Genomic DNA, 19,122 nt, shown 5'->3' with positions numbered 1-19,122 from the left:
TTATTATTTATTAATTTTAAAAACGGTATGGGACACCTCTATACTTGATAGTCAGCCATGATAAAGCTGAAAGATGAGGGTTGTGACTCACAACTGTCAGTTTTGCCTACTTTGGTTATCAAAAATAGAAGATACCCCACGTCATTTTTTTACATTTATTTATAGCACAGGTGCCAGCTGATGAATACTCCCATCAGTGGCGCTTGCTCTTGCTGCCATCAGCGACAGTAGGCATAGGCTGATGCGAGTAGTACTCTCTCATCAGCAGACACCTGTGACCAGTTGTAACCTTTTTACTGCTGGTCACAGTTGCTGGCTCACACTGTCATCTGACAGCGTGGGATCTGCAGCTCTCTGACCAGCGGTAATGACCATACTGCCGATCAGAGTCCATGTTTGCTGTGCTGTCATGCAGATGCTCAGGCCCCATTTATCTGATTGTGGTCTGGGTTTGGGTACCGAACATTTTTTTTGGTGTTTGGCCAAACCTGCTGGACCCGTCTGGCCCGTTCGCCTATCACTAATCTTCAGTGTAATCCCATATATATATAAGATATAGTAAAATATTTACAAAAATGTGTGGTATCAACTCACTTTTGTGATATGCTGTGTATGAGTTTATCTCATTTTAGTCATGTGAAGCTGCTTGCTGCAACAGAAAGCTTCCTTAACTGCTCTGCAACAGAACAACAGGCACACAATTCCCCATTCTTACTTAAATGCTATCCCCTCTGATGATAACCATATCAAAATAAAGAGGGTTAAGATTAGATGGTTTTTTTCTCTTTGCAAAAATATGTGCTTCCAGAACTTACATTTAGTATCCCGGTAAATACCACAAAACAAGTATTACTATTTTATTCTCTTTAATTACTTTAACATTTTAAATGGTCGCTCTCGTCCTCTTTGTTTAACAGCTCACTGCTCCCTGATTTCCAGGCTTTCTTCTTGCTAAGGGTTGGAGCTTTCTTGTAGATTGACAGTTCGTTCTGCTGCACAGTTGCAGCGCTGGCCTAAACTGTGCGCTCTTTAAGGCAAAGCTGCCTCTGCAGCATCAGAGGAATGAAGGGCAAATGAAGCTGGCTCAATCCAGCGACCTGACCAGCTTCAGAGCAGCGCTTGCAATCTGTAAAGCAAAAAGCTTGGAAGTGTGTGCTCCTTGCCTTGGAAACCAGCCACCTCTGATAGACTGAAGAAGTGGCTGGTAACCTAGGCAATGAGAAATAAACTATAAAATTAAAGCTAACGGAGTGGATTGTTAAATAAGGGGATTATTGCAAAATTGTTTGTTCTTCTAATCATTTTGCAATTTTACCAGTTTATTAAGAGAAATCCCCTTTAACCAAATGACAACCATAATGAAACCTACACTTACAGTATATTTATTTTGAGTCAATATTAGAAAAATGAGCAGTATTAAATAACACAACATATATCTGTACTTTGCTTGTAAACCACTTACTTGTAGATTGCTATTCTCTCTTTGTGCTCCACACATGTAAGTCTTTAAGTCACAAGTTGAGAAACAGTCAAAGAAATTGCAGTCCTTATCAGATGTACATTTCTGCTCCAGTATGTTCTGCATTTTAGGTTCAAAAAATGCCATATCCATATCAATGGCCACCACCTGCAATCAATAACATACAACATGAATGAAAGGCCTAGTCATTTGTATTCTTCATGACAACCTTTACATGTCACATTCCTTAGACAAACTCCAGACACAAGTTTCTACAGGAATGTCTCTGGTTTATATGAAAGAATCATTGATTCTGAACTTAAGAGTTTACAAGTTGAGTTGAATCATAACTTGATTTTTCTGCATTTACTTGTGCAATGACAATGAAGTAAGTTATAAAATAATTATTTGAAGCACCAAAACATATGACAATTACTAACGTGCCCCATTTATTAGATTTTACATGGCATATAGTAAATTCCAACCATTTCCAGACAGTGGGAACTCTTTCATGTCTAATGGGTTGATGTACAAGGAGACGTCAATTCCAGATGACACAAGAATGTCCACAATGAATGGACCTATATGACATCCATAAATATATGGGTTCTTCTCAGTGGCTGTTTTATCTAATCCTGTTTTGTGGGAAAGAACAAGCACTTTTATTTATTATTTTGTTCTTTACAGCTTTTTTTGTAGGAATATAATTCACCTTAGAGATACAGTGCTCAGCATAAATGAGTACATCCTAACAGAGTTGTCATAAAACCTTTAGTTTCCTTTCATAATCAACATTTTCCTTGGGATGCCATACTACAAAATACTCCCACAATATGTACCATTAATTGTAATCAAGATATGTTATTTTGCATACCCCAAAATGTTATTTTTCTAACAAATTCATTCAAGACCATGTTAGTAAAATGATAACACCCAAATGAAAGTCTTAGGAGCAAGGCAAAAGTTTAGACAACAAAATTCTAATTAACAAGAATTCAACCAGAGTTAAGTCTAATTATTGATTATTATTCATTGTCCAGTAGACAGTTCACTACAAAAGAGCATTACCTAACAAAGAAAACCCCTTCCCATTTCATGCTGTCAGCAATGGCCCCAAATGGAAGAGAAATGTCACAAGACCTGAGAAAAAAAATGTCTTTACACAACAAAGGTGAAGGCTATAAGAAAAATCAAGAATGCTTTCTTATCAGTCAGAATAGTGTAGCAAAAGATCTACAAAAATGTAACAAAGCTGGAATTGCAACAATTGTAGAGAAACATCTAGGCTGACCACTGAAATTAACACCCAACAAGAGAGTCTTCTGATGAGAAGGGTTGAAGAAAACTGACATGAAAGTTCACTGCAGTTAGCTAAAAATGTTAAAAACCAAACTGGGGTGGCTGTTTCCACTGACAACATTCAGTGTACACTGCAGAGGAATGCCATGCATGAGTGTCGTCCACGTAGGAAGCCTCACAAAAGCCTGTGCATAAAAAGAACACCAACAATTTACAAGGGCCCATGCTAAAAAATAGGAAGACTATTGGGATTCTATATTCTGGATGGATGAGACAAAGATAAATATTTTAGTAACCTAAGGCTTCAAAACTCTATAGTGTCACAAATGTGAGGAATAAAAAGTAAAATGCATTGTGTCTACAGTGAAACTTTGTGGTGGCAGTGCCCTTCAGTGGGGCTGCATGAGCGCTGTGAAAAAAAATTCCAAACTTTGCTAAAAAAAAAATTGTGCCATTTTCCGATACCCATAGCGTTTCCATTTTTCGGGATCTCGGGTCGGGTGAGGGCTTATTTTTTTGCGTGCCAAGCTGACGTTTTTAATGATGCAACTTTTGTGCAGATATGTTCTTTTGATTGCCCGTTATTGCATTTTAATGCAATGTCGCTGCGACCAAAAAAACGTAATTCTGGCTTTTTGATTTTTTTTCTCACTACGCCGTTTAGCGATCAGGTTAATCCTTTTTTTAATTGATAGATCGGGCGATTGTGAACACAGCGATACCAAATATGTGTATGTTTGATTTTTTTTATTGTTTTATTTTGAATGGGGCGAAAGGGGGGTGATTTAAACTATTATATTTATTTTTTTTCTTCATATTTTTTAAAACATTTTTTTTTAATTTTGCCATGCTTCAATAGCCTCCATGGCAGGCTAGAAGCTGGCACAACTGGATCGGCTCTGCTACATAGCAGCGATCATCAGATCGCTCCTATGCAGCTGAATTACAGGCTTGCTATGAGTGCCGATCACAGGGTGGTGCTCACAGCAAGCCAGCATCAACAACCATAGAGGTCTCAAGGAGACCTCAGGTTGTCATGCCGATGCATCGCTGACCCCCGATCACATGACGGGGGACGGCGATGCGCGCATTTCCGTCTCGATGGCCGGAAGCGGTAGTTAAATGCCGCTGTCAGCGGCATTTAACTAGTTAATAGCGGCGGGTGGGTCGCAATTCCACATGCCGCTATTGCTCGCACATGTCAGCTGTACAAAACAGCTGACATGTCGCGACTTTGATGTGGGCTCAGCGCCGGAGCACATCAAAGGGGGAGACACGACATGTGCAGTACTAGTACGGCGCATGTCGTGAAGGGGTTAAATAATTAAAATATATGGAGTGCGGACCCCTCTATTCTTAATAACTAGTAGTGAAGAGCGAGTGTACTTGTTGCTCTGGTTTTCCCGAGCACGCTCAGTTGATCTCCGAGTATTTGTTAGTGTTCGGAGATTAAGTTTTCATCGCCGCAGCTGAATGATTTACAGCTATTAGCCAGGCTGAGTACATGTGGGGGCTGATGAATACTCCCATCCGCCGCTCCTGCTCTCGTTGTTAAGAGCAGCAGCAGGTGTCGGATGATGGGAGCAGCTGTCCCATCAGCTGACCCTTCAGTGACCGGAGGTAAACTTTATACCTGCAATCACAGCTGAGCGCTCATGCTGTCTTTTGACAGTGTGGGAACTGCAGCTCTCTGACTGGCGGGGATGGTTTCACCGCCGATCAGAAGCGGTGTTTGCCGCGCTGTCATGCACAAGACAGCACGAAAAACACCTGGTGTTCGGGCAGCTGAACCCAAACAGTAATACAGACTTCCTGGTGAAGTCCGTGTATGATGTCCCTGGCCGAACAGTAGGTGTTCGGTATGGACGCCGAACTTTACTGTTTGGGTTTGCCCATCTCTGTTCTCCTGTTAAGTGAGACATTAATTAAAATCTTACTTATCAAAGGGGCTGTACTCATTATTGCTGAGCACGGTATGCCTATTTAAATACTATAGATAACGATATAGAAAAAATTACATCAAAATAATAATTCAATATTATATCACAAGTCTAACATTCGGAAGTAAATGACAACAGGATGACAAGCAGGTTATGACTTTCATGGCTCTATTCTCTGTTGTGCTTATACCATATAGAAATTACAGCCCCATTCCTTCTGCAATGAAATATCTATGGAACATCAACCCAATGGCTAGATTATTATGACTAGGCAACCATCACTATCACTATTTTTTCTCTATGCTCTTAAGTAAGTTTTTCCATGTGAGTTTTTGATGGTATATCATCAGAATATGCCAACTTGAGATCAACAGTTCGATTTTCTTTGCCGTTATCTGGCGTATAATCCGATTCTCTTGGTAATACCATTGTGTTTTAGGCCCCGTGACAATATGATGATATCATCACATACATCATGACGCTCTTTGAAGTCTCACATAATGCCATAACATCGTTGATTCTAGTAAGCGCCAGATATGTCCAGAATGACAGGCTTAGGATGCTGGGTACGGACGTGAAGACCGGTTGTCATTGAGGACCAGACTAGATGTCAGTGCAGAGCAAAACAAATTGCTCATCCCTAATATTAATTGTTGCTGAGCAGTAGCACACATTTTTGAAGCAACCCCAGACTGATGGAAAATAAAGGATTGAAGCCCGAAATTTTGGGTATGCGAATGTTTGCATTTTTAATCCTGTATTAAAACAGCATAAAAAGCTAGCTACGATAGTTTTTATAAATTTGGTCCAAAGTTTAAAAAAAAAAAAACTATAAAAAAAACATATTGTACATAGCAATGCTCTGGTGTGCCAAAAAACAAGCAGAGAAGACTGGAAGAATGTAGATAAAATATGTGAAGTCACACAACTAAGAGCCAAGCAGAAACCTGTTACCTGCGGTCAACTAAATATCAAGTGATGAGACCTCTGCAATTTGGCCCTGGCTATTGGAAGTTTGAGTTGTTATTTTTAAGAGTTTTGGCTGTAACCACATTGAAATAGTTATCTATATGTAAACTGATGTTATGTGCAGCTTGGGGTCACAAACTGGGCCAAGTTTTACTTTCCAAGATGAGCAGCTGAAATTCCAGAATGCTGACGGCATCTCTAGCGAGAAAATTTTCCTCATTAAGCAAGCTACATTTAGTTTTATCTATGGTCTATGTGTACACAATGATCATTTTTCTGTGTCATTTTTTAACATTGGCCAGTTTTTTATGTGTCCATAAAGTGGCTCGGTATGTATTTTTTCCACAACTGTTTTATATTTGTAGCAGAAATGTGCAAAGTTTTTTACTCCAAAATGCTGCTGGGCATCAAACAAAGCATTTGCTTGTCATTCATTGTACAAAAGTCACACACTGACATTAAAGGGAAATTGTATTACATTAATACTTTGCTGAGAGTATGTGTTAGGCGGAGTCACACTTGAGTGTGCAATGCCAGAAACTCGCACGAGTCCCTCGCCTCAATACCCGACACTGCCGCCGGCACTCGGGACCGGAGGGTACAGCTGCATAGAAACACATGCAGCCACACGCTCCGGTCCCGAGAGCCGGCGGGTGTGCCGGGTATTGAGGCGAGAGACTCATGCGAGTTTCTGGCATTGCACACTCAAGTGTGACCCCAACCCTACCTAGAGTTCGCAAGTGGACCCGTGGAAGCGCACTTGCGTGAAACGGCCGTCGTCCGCTTCTGTCTCCCCGCACCCTACACACTTTCCTGCCACCTCTCCATGTATGTCTAAAGCTGCACACGGCGAATAAAGGACATTGATCTCAGCATTTCCTGGGTGAGTGCCGCATCTGTTACATTTTGGTTACATTTTGAAAGTTCTACTCTCGATCACAAATGCTGAGCACCTCCCTATATGCATTAACTGCTATTGGTCCAGCTGTGAGTTTCATATGCTTCCCTATCGCACGACCTGTGAAGATTCCTTACCTGGTGCCGCTCTATTCTGTATCTTAGGGTACTGTCACACAGTCACACTTTGATCGCTACGACGGTACGATTCGTGACATTCTAGCGATATCGTTACGATATCGCAGTGTCTGACACGCAGCAGCGATCAGGGATCCTGCTGAGAATCGTATGTCGTAGCAGATCGTTTGGAACTTTCTTTCGTCGCTTGATCACCCGCTGACATCGCTGGATCGTTGTGTGTGACAGCGATCCAGCGATGTCTTCGCTTGTAACCAGGGTAAACATCGGGTAACTAAGCGCAGGGCCGCGCTTAGTAACCCGATGTTTACCGTGGTTACCAGCGTAAACGTAAAAAAAACAAACAGTACATACTTACATTCCGGTGTCTGTCCCCGGCGTCTCAGCTTCTCTGCACTGTGAGCGCCGGCCGTCCGGAAAGCGAGCACAGCGGTGACGTCTGACGTCACCGCTGTGCTTTCCGGCTGGCGCTTACACAGTGGAGAGAAGCAGAACGCCGGGGGACAGACACCGGAATGTAAGTATGTACTGTTTGTTTTTTTTACGTTTACGCTGGTAACCAGGGTAAACATCGGGTTACTAAGCGCGGCCCTGCGCTTAGTAACCCGATGTTTACCCTGGTTACCCGGGGACTTCGGCATCGCTCCGGCGCCGTGATTGCAACGTGTGACCGCAGTCTACGACGCTGGAGCGATAATCATACGATCGCTGCGACGTCACGGATCGTGCCATCGTAGCGATCAAAATTGCACTGTGTGACAGTACCCTTAGACTTTACCCAATATTGAATTATTACTTTGTCTATCACCATAAAATATTTTTGTTATTTGGTCTGTGATATGCTAATTACTGTGTGACTTGTCATTGGGTCATTGTTTTCCTCAGACTAATCGTCCCACTAATCATATTATCACCCCCCTGAGGGCGTGAGTGACATGATTTGTAATAACGGTGTCATCTCTGTCTCCCTGGCAATGTGCAATAAGCTGGGTGTATGCCCCCTGACTTCATCAATGTACTGTGCATGCCAAAGGAGTTAGTGATGATGCCAGGCTCAGCCACCCATCACCGCCAGCTCGGCAAATCTCATGGCTGGATGTGTCCTACTGTATATCACCACTGCTTCCCTCAAATGTGCAGTGCGCCGATGAAGCTTTGGTGCTTACACTCAGCTTCACTGCCCATGTCAGGGAGGCAGACATATGCAAAGAGCTGGCGGTGAAGATTTGGTTCTTACACTCAGCTTCACTGCCCATGTCACGGAGGCAGACATATGCAAAGAGCTGGCGGTGAAGATAAGTCCTGGAAATCATGGCATTCATGCACAAAGGGGCGTGATACAATGTTTCATCAGGAACAATGAATCCAGCGGAACCAAGTCGACTGAAGTGAGTAAAATCCACGTTTATTTGTTCACCTAAAAATAAATGTAGAGAGTGTGCATATCGTCCAGTAGTGCAGAAATTAGACCTACGCGTTTCCGCTAATGAAAGCCTTACTTATAAGCTGGATTCATCTTTCCTTGTTTTTCTTCAAACCGCACACTGGGCTGTTCCGTGCGGGACAATGAACTGCATATGCGGCGCCCCTGAGGGTTTATTCCCCACAGAAGTACTGCACCTCAGCCAGAGGTGTGGTACTCCACTCTAGGGTAAGGAGGGGACACTAACAGTGCCCACACACTAGCATCCAACACTAGACCTCTCCAGGCCAGGGAAGGACTAGGTAGAAGGTGTAGGTGGAGAGTGTAACAGTTGAGGAGTTGCCATGGAAACAAGAGGGAGGAGTTAGTTAGGGAGTTAGACAGATGAAGCTGGGGACTTGAGGAGTGAGGAGCTCGTCCCAGCACCAGAGGACAGAGAGAGATAAGTTCCAGAGAGTGAGAGAGGAAGAAGGGATTCTAGGGGCACGGGTAGTGAGGAATCCACCCGTGGGGCCCGTATCCACGCCTACTGTAGTTGGGTGGAAGGACCAGGTCGCAGTGGGGGAACCAGCCCCCAGACTAGTGGAGAACTACAAAGCTCAGCTAGCCAGCTGGAGGCTGTGGTATCTGTACGTGCCACAACCACACACTCGCTGAAAAGGCAGCCATATAGGATCAAGGGGACCAAGAGGACATCGCCCGACAGGATCCAAGGCTGCTGTTTTGTGTGTGAAGGTGCAGGGCAGGAGAGGCAGGAGCCAGCACAGTGAGATGGCCAGGAAAGGAACATAAGAAGGGGGTTCTGGCAAAGTGTACCCCAATTTACCAGAGAGCTGACTGGACCACAGACCCAGAGGACACAGCACCTGGCAGGGGATTGCATAAATAACTGTGAGTAAAGTGTGGAAATTGCATCCTGCTGTGTCCTCTGAATTATTTCTGCGCCACCTTCCCTGCACCACAACATCCACCATCACACTTAACACCATCACTGCCCTGGGGCCTAGCTCTACCTGTGGAGAGCTGTACCAACTCTACTGCATCACCAGCTGTCCCAGTGGACCGGAACCGCAGTGTCGGCCATCCATTGCCGAACGGTGGCATTATGAACAAATTCCCTAGAAACTGTATTGCCCCTTCCCCTTTAATTGACTCTTATTGGATACCCAGGGCCACAGACTGGGTCACTGCTACCGTGATTACCCCCTTAAGAACCGTCGAACCCGGTTTCGAGTACCCCATGGTCCTAGCGGGCGCTCCACATACGTCCATCATTGTAACGGTGAGCTCACTCTCCCTCCCCTAGACGCCCTTGTCCTCCATACAATGTTTCATGGAACAATTACTCTGGAGAAAACAGTACACCCATGAATAGTCATCTTCTAATTAGCATATCCCAGGCCAAGTTATAAAAATGATTTTATTGTGATAAAGCATAAAGCTACCAAAAGGGCTTTGCTTGAAAATATATTAAGGTTTGAATAAAGACATGCGATATGATTTTAGGCATCCTAGGGAGCCGACAGTTTCCCTTTATATAATCAGAAGACCCTGATTATTAAAAACACAGTAGAAACAGCAGTCAAGTTATAATTTTGCCTGTAAGATGACTGATGGTCATAAATGGTACAATATTATTTACAGGGTTGCAACTGCTGGGAGTCCCAGGTATCCTGCGAACAGACTGTTACTGATTGTCTAAGTTCATCCATATTACGATTTTTTTTGCAATTTAGAAACAGAGAACTAAAATCCAGAATGAGACTAGATGCCTCATTATGTATTTCATGGACAGGAATAATGTTTCTATTAAGCTATAAGACTTGGTTTCTTTCTGGTTGGTACAGAGTGAGACAAAGGCAGGAAGCAGAGCCAAGGACGATCTGGAAATTGTAACAAGCAATATGTTAATTACATTAATTGAAGCGGGTTCTTACATAGCCCAGTCTTCTTTTCAACAAAATAATAGCACCTTTGAAGCAGTACATAGTGGTAGCACTGCAAAGAGAAAGCCAGTATATTGGACAAAATCCTTTAAGACATAAATTCGTTTTAATTATCATTAGTATAGTCGGCCTTTTAATTTTCCAGTGTTAATAATGCGATGCAGGGATACTCATTGATCCTACCGCTCTGTGTCTTGCATAACTTGACAGTACAAGCAAATATAATACACTTTCTACTATATCCTTTTAAAAATATATACTTCATTCTCTCCTAAACTGATCATGGCTATTGAAAATCTGTCATTAGAGACGAGACTGATTATATTCTCGGTAAGAAATTAGTCTACAATTACCCCATAGGATGACTATGGAGGGTGAAGCTGTTTGAGAGAGACAGAGGTAGAGACACATGGAGGTGCTGCTGAAAGATCTAGTTAAGAGTCTTATATTGCAAGCAGTGCTGGATTCACAGTTACCATGTGCAGTACTACAAGAGAGAAGGATCATCTCTTCTCTGGGTATTCAGTATATGGGAGACATTGTAACAACTAGTCTTGACTCACTAGCAGAAGAAACACTGACAATTATAGATAAAGCCTAAAGAAGAAAAAAATTGTGAAAAATGTTAAAAATGGCATAATGGCCATAAATGATGCCACTCGTCGTGTATGCACATGTGATAGTTTATTTTTAACAACAACAATTTGGCTTTAAATGCTGACAACTGTAGATAAAAACATTTTTTTACTATGAAGGTGGTTCAACAATACACAGTTTTCCACGGGGCATGGTCTGACTTAAGGTTGTCCAGGATCTAAAATAAAACTCTTTTTTGAAGGTAAAAATAGTTTGTCATATGCCAAAATTTCAAGAAATCAGGACTATTGTATTCATGATTAAAGGAGTTTTGGAACGACCTGGTTTACTACACATTTTTTTTCTTTAAGTATTCTCCTGCAGTTTCTACTGTTTTTGTTGCATAAATTAATATATTAATCATGGGGTACCAAGAAGGTCACTTTAGTCTTTGACTTATTCAAAGACAGGAGAAAGACAAGAAACATACGTTTTGGAGTAGTAGCTTTAATTTATGGCCTCTGTATTTATTAGGTGCGATAGATGGAGGGTGAATTACATGTCTTGTGTTCTTTCTTACATTAAAAAAAACAATTCTATAATGTAGATGAGCTTAATAATGGCATACTTTTACTCGCAAAGGACCGTATCAAGCTTTTACAGCTGGTTATAAAGAACAAGTTAAAACTTGAATTGAATCCAAACCAAACATCTGATCCCCAGCTGGAATTGCTTAGTCTTATGGTAGTTTCATCACATAAAATTAAGCTCAGAGTGATCTACACATTGTCCAGGTTTTAACAGGCTGTTATCAGGACTAAACATCTTTGTAAAGTCTTTACCCCACTTGCCACCAAACTGCGCTAAAGTGTATTGTATTACAATGGTAATCAGAGATTAGAGCTTCCGTGCTCAACACAGAAAAACCAATGAGGATTGTTACCTAAGACCAGGGCACCCTTTAGGCACCCAGGGGCTGCATATGGGGGTACAGGCTGTATATGGGGGAGGGCGGGTTGTATATGGGACGTGTAGTCTGCAAATGGGGTCCAGGCTGTATATGAGGCAATGCAGGTTGTATAGGGGGTGCAGGCTGAATATGGGTGGGTCCAGGCTGTATATGGGGCCATGCAGGTTGTATATGGGGGTGCAGCCTGTATATGGGGAGCGCTTACCTGCCCAGGCCTCAAAACAAATGCACTCAGGGTGCAGTGGACCCAATTAAAGATGGCAGCTACACGGGGCAGTAATACCGATGAGACAGCCAGCCTCCAATCAGTGGGTGGTAGGGTTGAGCGAAACGGATCGTTCATTTTCATAAGTCGCCGACTTTTGGCAAAGTCGGCGTCTCATGAAACCGAGCCGATCCCTGTGTGGGGTCTGCCATGCGGTACGCGACTTTCGCGCCAAAGTCGCGTTTCAATGACGCTAAAAGCGCCATTTCTCAGCCAATGAAGGTGGACGCAGAGTGTGGGCAGCGTGATGACATAGATCTCAGTCCCCACCATCTTAGAGAAGGGCATTGCAGTGATTGGCTTGCTTTCTGCGGCGTCACAGGGGCTATAAAGGGGCGTTCCCGCCGACCGCCATCTTACTGCTGCTGATCTGAGTGTAGGGAGAGGTTGCTGCAGCTTCTTCGGAAGCAGGGATAGTGATAGGCAGGGTACATAAAGCTACAAACCGCTTGTGCTGTAGCGATTTCCACTGTCCAACACCACCTTTTGATTGCAGGGACAGTGGAAGCTAAATTTTTTTTTCCTCAGCGCTGTAGCTCATTGGGCTGCACTAGAAGGCTCCCTGACCCTGATAGCTGCGTTGCTGCGCCTGTGTGTACGCCGCTGTGCAAACCAACTGCTTTTTTCAAAGCCCAAATCCTGTTTTTCCTTCCTTTCTGCACAGCTATCTTGTGTGTTTGTCCACACTTTTGTGTGCAGCCGTCCTTTTTATAGCTGCCTGCCATACTTTTCTGAGATAACTGCAGGGAGATAAATATTGGCAAGTCTGCCTCCGTGCCATTGCTGTGTGTGGTATCTGTCTCTCATTGTGTGGCACCGAAAACACTGTGTAATACTTGGCCTTTTTTTTTTGGGGGGGGGTACATTCTCCCTTTTCCAAAAAAAAAAATTAGTGGGAGATAAATATTGGCAAGTCTGCCTCCGTGCCATTGCTGTGTGTGGTATCTGTCTCTCATTGTGTGCCACCAAAAACACTGTGTAATACTTGGCCATTTTTTTTTTTTTTTTGCTAAATTCTCCCTTTTCCCAAAAAAAAATTAGTGGGAGATAAATATTGGCAAGTCTGCCTCCGTGCCATTGCTGTGTGTGGTATCTGTCTCTCATTGTGTGCCACCGAAAACACTGTGTAATACTTGGCCCTTTTTTTTTTTTTGGGGTACATTCTCCCTTTTCCAAAAAAAGAATTAGTGGGAGATAAATATTGGCAAGTCTGCCTCCGTGCCATTGCTGTGTGTGGCATCTGTCTCTCATTGTGTGGCACCGAAAACACTGTGTAATACTTGGCCATTTTTTTTTTTTTTTTGCTACATTCTCCCTTTTCCCCAAAAAAAATTAGTGGGAGATAAATATTGGCAAGTCTGCCTCCGTGCCATTGCTGTGTGTGGCATCTGTCTGTCATTGTGTGGCACCAAAAACACTGTGTAATACTTGGCCATTTTTTTTTTTTTTTGGGTACATTCTCCCTTTTCCCCAAAAAAAATTAGTGGGAGATAAATATTGGCAAGTCTGCCTCCGTGCCATTGCTGTGTGTGGCATCTGTCTCTCATTGTGTGGCACCGAAAACACTGTGTAATACTTGGCCATTTTTTTTTTTTTTTGCTAAATTCTCCCTTTTCCAAAAAAAAAATTAGTGGGAGATAAATATTGGCAAGTCTGCCTCCGTGCCATTGCTGTGTGTGGCATCTGTCTGTCATTGTGTGGCACCGAAAACACTGTGTAATACTTGGCCATTTTTTGTTTTTTTTGCTAAATTCTCCCTTTTCCCAAAAAAAAATTAGTGGGAGATAAATATTGGCAGGTCTACCTCTGTGCCATTGCTGTGTGTGGCATCTGTCTGTCATTGTGTGGCACCGAAAACACTGTGTAATACTTGGCCATTTTTTGTTTTTTTAGGGTAAATTCTCCCAGAAAAAAAAAAAAAAAAATAGTGGGAGATTAAGATTGGCATTTCTGCTTGAGTGCTGGTCCTGTGTGTGCCATCTGTCTCAAATTATTGGGGCACAGAAAACCTAGTGTGTAACATTGGGCCTGATTTTCCTTTCAGTGTCAGGCACCTATAAAGGTATATATAAATCCTACAGAAGTTTGAGTTCACCTGATAAGTTGTTTTACAGTAACAAATAGCGTTACTTTGGTTACGTTTTGCAAACAATGAGGAAGTCTAGTGGAAGAGGTCGTGGCCGTGGGCAGTCATTGTCAGCTGGTAATGATGGTAGTGGTGGTGGAGCATCAGGTGGTCGTGGTAAAAGCAGTACAGCACCTAAGTCTCGAGTTGTTGAGCCAGGTTCGTTGTCTGGCTACACAAGGCCTCGAACGCTCTCTTTTCTGGGAGTAGGAAAACCACTTTTGAAGCCGGAGCAGGAGGAACAAGTATTGGCTTTCATTGCTGACTCTGCCTCTAACTCTTTCGCCTCCTCCTCAGAAAGTGCCAAATGTCAGAGCAGTGCATTGTCAGTGGATGCTCCCGGTCAGGAACAAGTCGCTTCCTTGTGTCCTTCACTAAAAACAACAGTGAAGGATGCGTCAGTCGACACAACAGGTTACTCCATGGAGCTCTTGTTGTTGTTGTTGTGAACCCCGATTGGCAGCCATTGGGGGAACAGGGTGCAGGCGGCAGTAGTTCTGAAGCGGAGGAGGAGGAGCCGCAGCAGGCATCAACATCACAACAGGTTCCATCTACCGGGCCCGTATCTGGCCAAAAACGCGTGGCAAAACCTAAACCAGTTGGAGGACAGCGTGGCCATCCGGTTAAAGAAGCTCAGTCTGCAATGCCTGAAAAGGTATCCGATAGTAGAAAGAGTGCAGTCTGGCATTTTTTTAAACAACATCCAAATGATCAGCGCAAAGTCATCTGTCAAAAATGTTCAACTACCTTAAGCAGAGGTCAGAATCTTAAAAGTCTAAATACAAGTTGCATGCATAGACATTTATCCACCATGCATTTGCAAGCCTGGACTAACTACCAAACGTCCTTAAAGGTTGCAGCACCCTCGGCCAATGAAGCTAGTCAGCAACGCTACATCCCTTCCCTCCCTGTAAGCCGACCATTTCCCACACCACCTGCAGTATCTGTGCAGCTTTCGTCGCCAGGCCAAAGCAGTCAGGGAATCACCAGGTTAGTAGTAGGAAACACTGCATGTAGGGCACCGGCAAGAATACCATCTCCAACCCTCTCTCACTCACCCATGTCCACCGGCACCACCGCTAGTTCCACGATCTCCAGCTCTCCAGTCCAGCTCACCCTACATGAGACTCTTGTTAGGAAAAGGAAGTACTCATCCTCGCATCCGCGTACACAGGGTTTGAACGCCCACATTGCTAGACTAATCTCATTAGAGATGATGCCCTACCGGTTAGTTGAAAGCGAAGCTTTCAAAGCGCTGATGGACTACGCTGTACCACGCTACGAGCTACCCAGTCGGCACTTCTTTTCTAGAAAAGCCATCCCAGCCCTCTAACAGCATGTTAAAGAAGGCATCGTCCATGCACTCAGGCAGTCTGTGACTACAAAGGTGCACCTGACAACAGATGCATGGACCAGTAGGCATGGCCAGGGACGTTACGTGTCCATCACGGCACACTGGGTGAATGTGGTGGATGCAGGCTCCACAGGGGACAGCAATATTGGGACAGTTCTGCCTAGCCCACGGTCAAGGAAAGAGTTGGCTGTAGGCGTTGGCCCCCCCTCCTCCTCTTCCTCCTCCTCCTGCAGAAGCGAGAGCTCGTCCACAGACCGCAGTCGCACATCCACTCCATCCGCAGCTGCCACTGTTGCACACCAGGTGTGCCATTATGGGACAGCTAGTGGCAAGCGTCAGCAGGCTGTATTGGCAATGAAGTGTTTGGGCGACAACAGACACACCGCGGAAGTTCTGTCCGAGTTCTTGCAGAAAGAAACTCAGTCATGGCTGGGCACTGTACATCTTGAGGCAGGCAAGGTAGTGAGTGATAACGGAAGGAATTTAATGGCTGCCATAGCCCTTTCCCAACTGAAACACATTCCTTGCTTGGCTCACACCTTAAACCTGGTGGTGCAGTGCTTCCTGAAAAGTTATCCGGGGTTACCCGACCTGCTCCTCAAAGTGCGCAGACTTTGCTCGCATATCCGCCGTTCGCCTGCACACTCCAGCCGTATGCAGAACTATCAGCGTTCTTTGAACCTTCCTCAGCATCGCCTAATCATCGACGTTGCAACAAGGTGGAACTCCACACTGCATATGCTTCAGAGAGTGTGCGAACAGAGGCGTGCTGTTATGTATTTGTGGGAGGATACACGGGCAGGCAGTTGGATGGCAGACATGGAGTTGTCAGGTGTGCAGTGTTCGAAGCTACAAGACCTGTGTCAAGTCCTTCAGTGTTTTGAGGAATGCACACGGCTGGTTCGTGCAGACAACGCAATAATAAGCATGAGCATCCCCCTAATGCATCTGCTGATGCAAAGTTTGATGCACATAAAGGAGCAGGCGTCTGCAGCCGAGGAAGAGGAAAGCCTTGATGACAGTCAGCCATTGTCTAGTCAGGGCCATGTAGAGGACGTGGTAGCGGGCGAAGAGGATGAGGAGGACGAGGAGGATGATGGGGATGAGTACTTTTTTAATGAGGAAGCTTCTCCTGGGCCAACAGAAATTAGTGGCGTTGCAAGGCCGGGTTCTGTTTTTGTAAGGGAGACAAGTGACGTAGATTTGCCTGTAACTGCCCCTCAAACCAGCACAACCGCAGATTTGCCAACTGGAACTTTGGCCCACATGGCGGATTATGCCTTACGTATCCTCAAAAAGGACCCACGCATTATTAAAATGATGAGCGATGACGATTACTGGTTGGCCTGCATCCTTGACCCTCGCTATAAAGGCAAATTGCAAAATATTATGCCACATGAGAACCTCGAACAAATATTAGCAACCAAACAAGCTACTCTTGTAGACCGCTTGATTCAGGCATTCCCAGCACACAGCGCCGGTGATGGTTCTCACACGAGCTGCAGGGGGCTACAGGGCAGAGGTGTTAGAGGTGCACAGATCAGAAGTGGCGTTGGACAGAGGGGTTTTCTGACCAGGTTGTGGAGTGATTTTGCAATGACCGCAGACAGGACAGGTACTGCAGCATCTATTCAAAGTGACAGGAGACAACATTTGTCCAGTATGGTTACTAACTATTTTTCAGCCCTTATTGATGTTCTCCCTCAACCGTCATTCCCATTTTATTACTGGGCATCCAAATTAGACACCTGGCCTGAATTGGCAGAATATGCTTTGCAGGAGCTTGCTTGCCCAGCAGCTAGTGTGCTATCAGAAAGAGTATTCAGTGCTGCTGGTTCAATATTAACCGAAAAAAGGACTCGTCTGGCTACCAAAAATGTGGATGATCTCACCTTCATTAAAATGAACCACTCCTGGATTTCAAATTATTTTGCCCCACCTTTCCCGGCTGACACCTAGCTTTCCTATAAAAAGGTCTTGCTTGTGGACTGGTCTTACTGAGTGTTAAAATCTCTTAATTTGCAGCAGCTGTTTGACCAGCATACGACATGTTTACACATCCCCCAATGGGAAAACTCCCCCCACGGGGCCGTTGTCTCACTCTCGACACTTGGCGCAAGCACCCGTTAGTTACAGTGCTGTTTGTCAGAAGAGGTGGGTGTGCTCGCTTTTGGTCGACGGCACTGCCACTGGGTCCCTCATAGTACAATGTAGTGTCTCTGGCGGTGGTGGTGCGCACCCAACGTCAGACACACCGTTGTAACATGAGGGGCCCTGGGGCGGTACCGTCGGCCACAAGAGAGTTCCCCCCCCAGCTCAAACTGTGCTCTACCACGTGCCAAATTATCTCGCACAGCTCCACCAATGTTTAGTCTATGCGCTGACATCATTCAATGCCTGGCACTGACAATCAATACCAATTTGTTGACATCTATGATGATAGTTACAGTAGTCTGGGTCAGTGTCCTATATTGACACCAGTATATACTAATTTACTGCCAAATTACTTTGTCATAAACTCTGCAGATGAGCCCACCCCTGTACCTAAGCATGCCACCCTTTTTTTTATTTATAGTTGTTTTGCGAGACATTAACATCTATTTATTTTTTGGGAGTACTAACTGTGTCAGACACTTCTTGCAATACTCCTCCACTGACCACAATGCTGCCTGGAGTGCCTGCCTGTGTATCCATGTAACCGATTTTAAACTGCCATGCCTGCCTATTGTTTGTTATTGTAGGCCTTTGATAGCCTGTCTGCGGCCCCTACCAGCAATACTCATCCACTGACCACAATGCTGCCTGCCTGTGTATCCATGTAACCGATTTAAAACTGCCATGCCTGCCTATTGTTTGTTATTTTAGGCCTTTGATAGCCTGTCTGCGGCCCCTACTTGCAATACTCCTCCACTGACCACAATGCTGCCTGGAGTGCCTGCCTGTGTATCCATGTAACCGATTTTAAACTGCCATGCCTGCCTATTGTTTGTTATTTTAGGCCTTTGACAGCCTGTCTGCGGCCCCTACTTGCAATACTCCTCCACTGACCACAATGCTGCCTGCCTGTGTATCCATGTAACCGATTTTATACTGCCATGCCTGCCTATTGTTTGTTATTTTAGGCCTTTGACAGCCTGTCTGCGGCCCCTACTTGCAATACTCCTCCACTGACCACAATGCTGCCTGCCTGTGTATCCATGTAACCGATTTAAAACTGCCATGCCTGCCTATTGTTTGTTATTTTAGGCCTTTGATAGCCTGTCTGCGGCCCCTACCTGCAATACTCCTCCACTGACCACAATGCTGCCTGCCTGTGTATCCATGTAACCGATTTAAAACTGCCATGCCTGCCTATTGTTTGTTATTTTAGGCCTTTGACAGCCTGTCTGCGGCCCCTACTTGCAATACTCCTCCACTGACCACAATGCTGCCTGCCTGTGTATCCATGTAACCGATTTTATACTGCCATGCCTGCCTATTGTTTGTTATTTTAGGCCTTTGACAGCCTGTCTGCGGCCCCTACTTGCAATACTCCTCCACTGACCACAATGCTGCCTGCCTGTGTATCCATGTAACCGATTTAAAACTGCCATGCCTGCCTATTGTTTGTTATTTTAGGCCTTTGATAGCCTGTCTGCGGCCCCTACTTGCAATACTCCTCCACTGACCACACCAATGCTGCCCGTGTACCCCTGGAACCTATTTAAAAGTTCATAGAGCCTAGTTATATATTTTATTTACTATTAATAAGGCCATGATGG

General features: G+C 44.5%; 1 protein-coding gene across 1 annotated transcript in view; it reads right to left on the bottom strand.

Moving 5' to 3' along the window:
* The window catches only part of DIPK1C (divergent protein kinase domain 1C), a 118,831-nt gene that overhangs the window by 17,417 nt on the left and 82,292 nt on the right, over positions 1–19,122 (bottom strand). Inside the window, exon 3 of the mRNA XM_077270090.1 lies at positions 1,463–1,627. Within this exon, the coding sequence (XP_077126205.1) occupies positions 1,463–1,627 (165 nt within the window). The remainder of the gene's footprint in view (positions 1–1,462; positions 1,628–19,122) is intronic.

This window comes from Ranitomeya variabilis, chromosome 6, assembly GCF_051348905.1.
Source record: "Ranitomeya variabilis isolate aRanVar5 chromosome 6, aRanVar5.hap1, whole genome shotgun sequence".
Taxonomy (NCBI): Eukaryota; Metazoa; Chordata; class Amphibia; order Anura; family Dendrobatidae; genus Ranitomeya; species Ranitomeya variabilis.
Note: the sequence above shows the minus strand (reverse complement) of the source record. Positions and strands in the feature narration are given on the sequence as shown.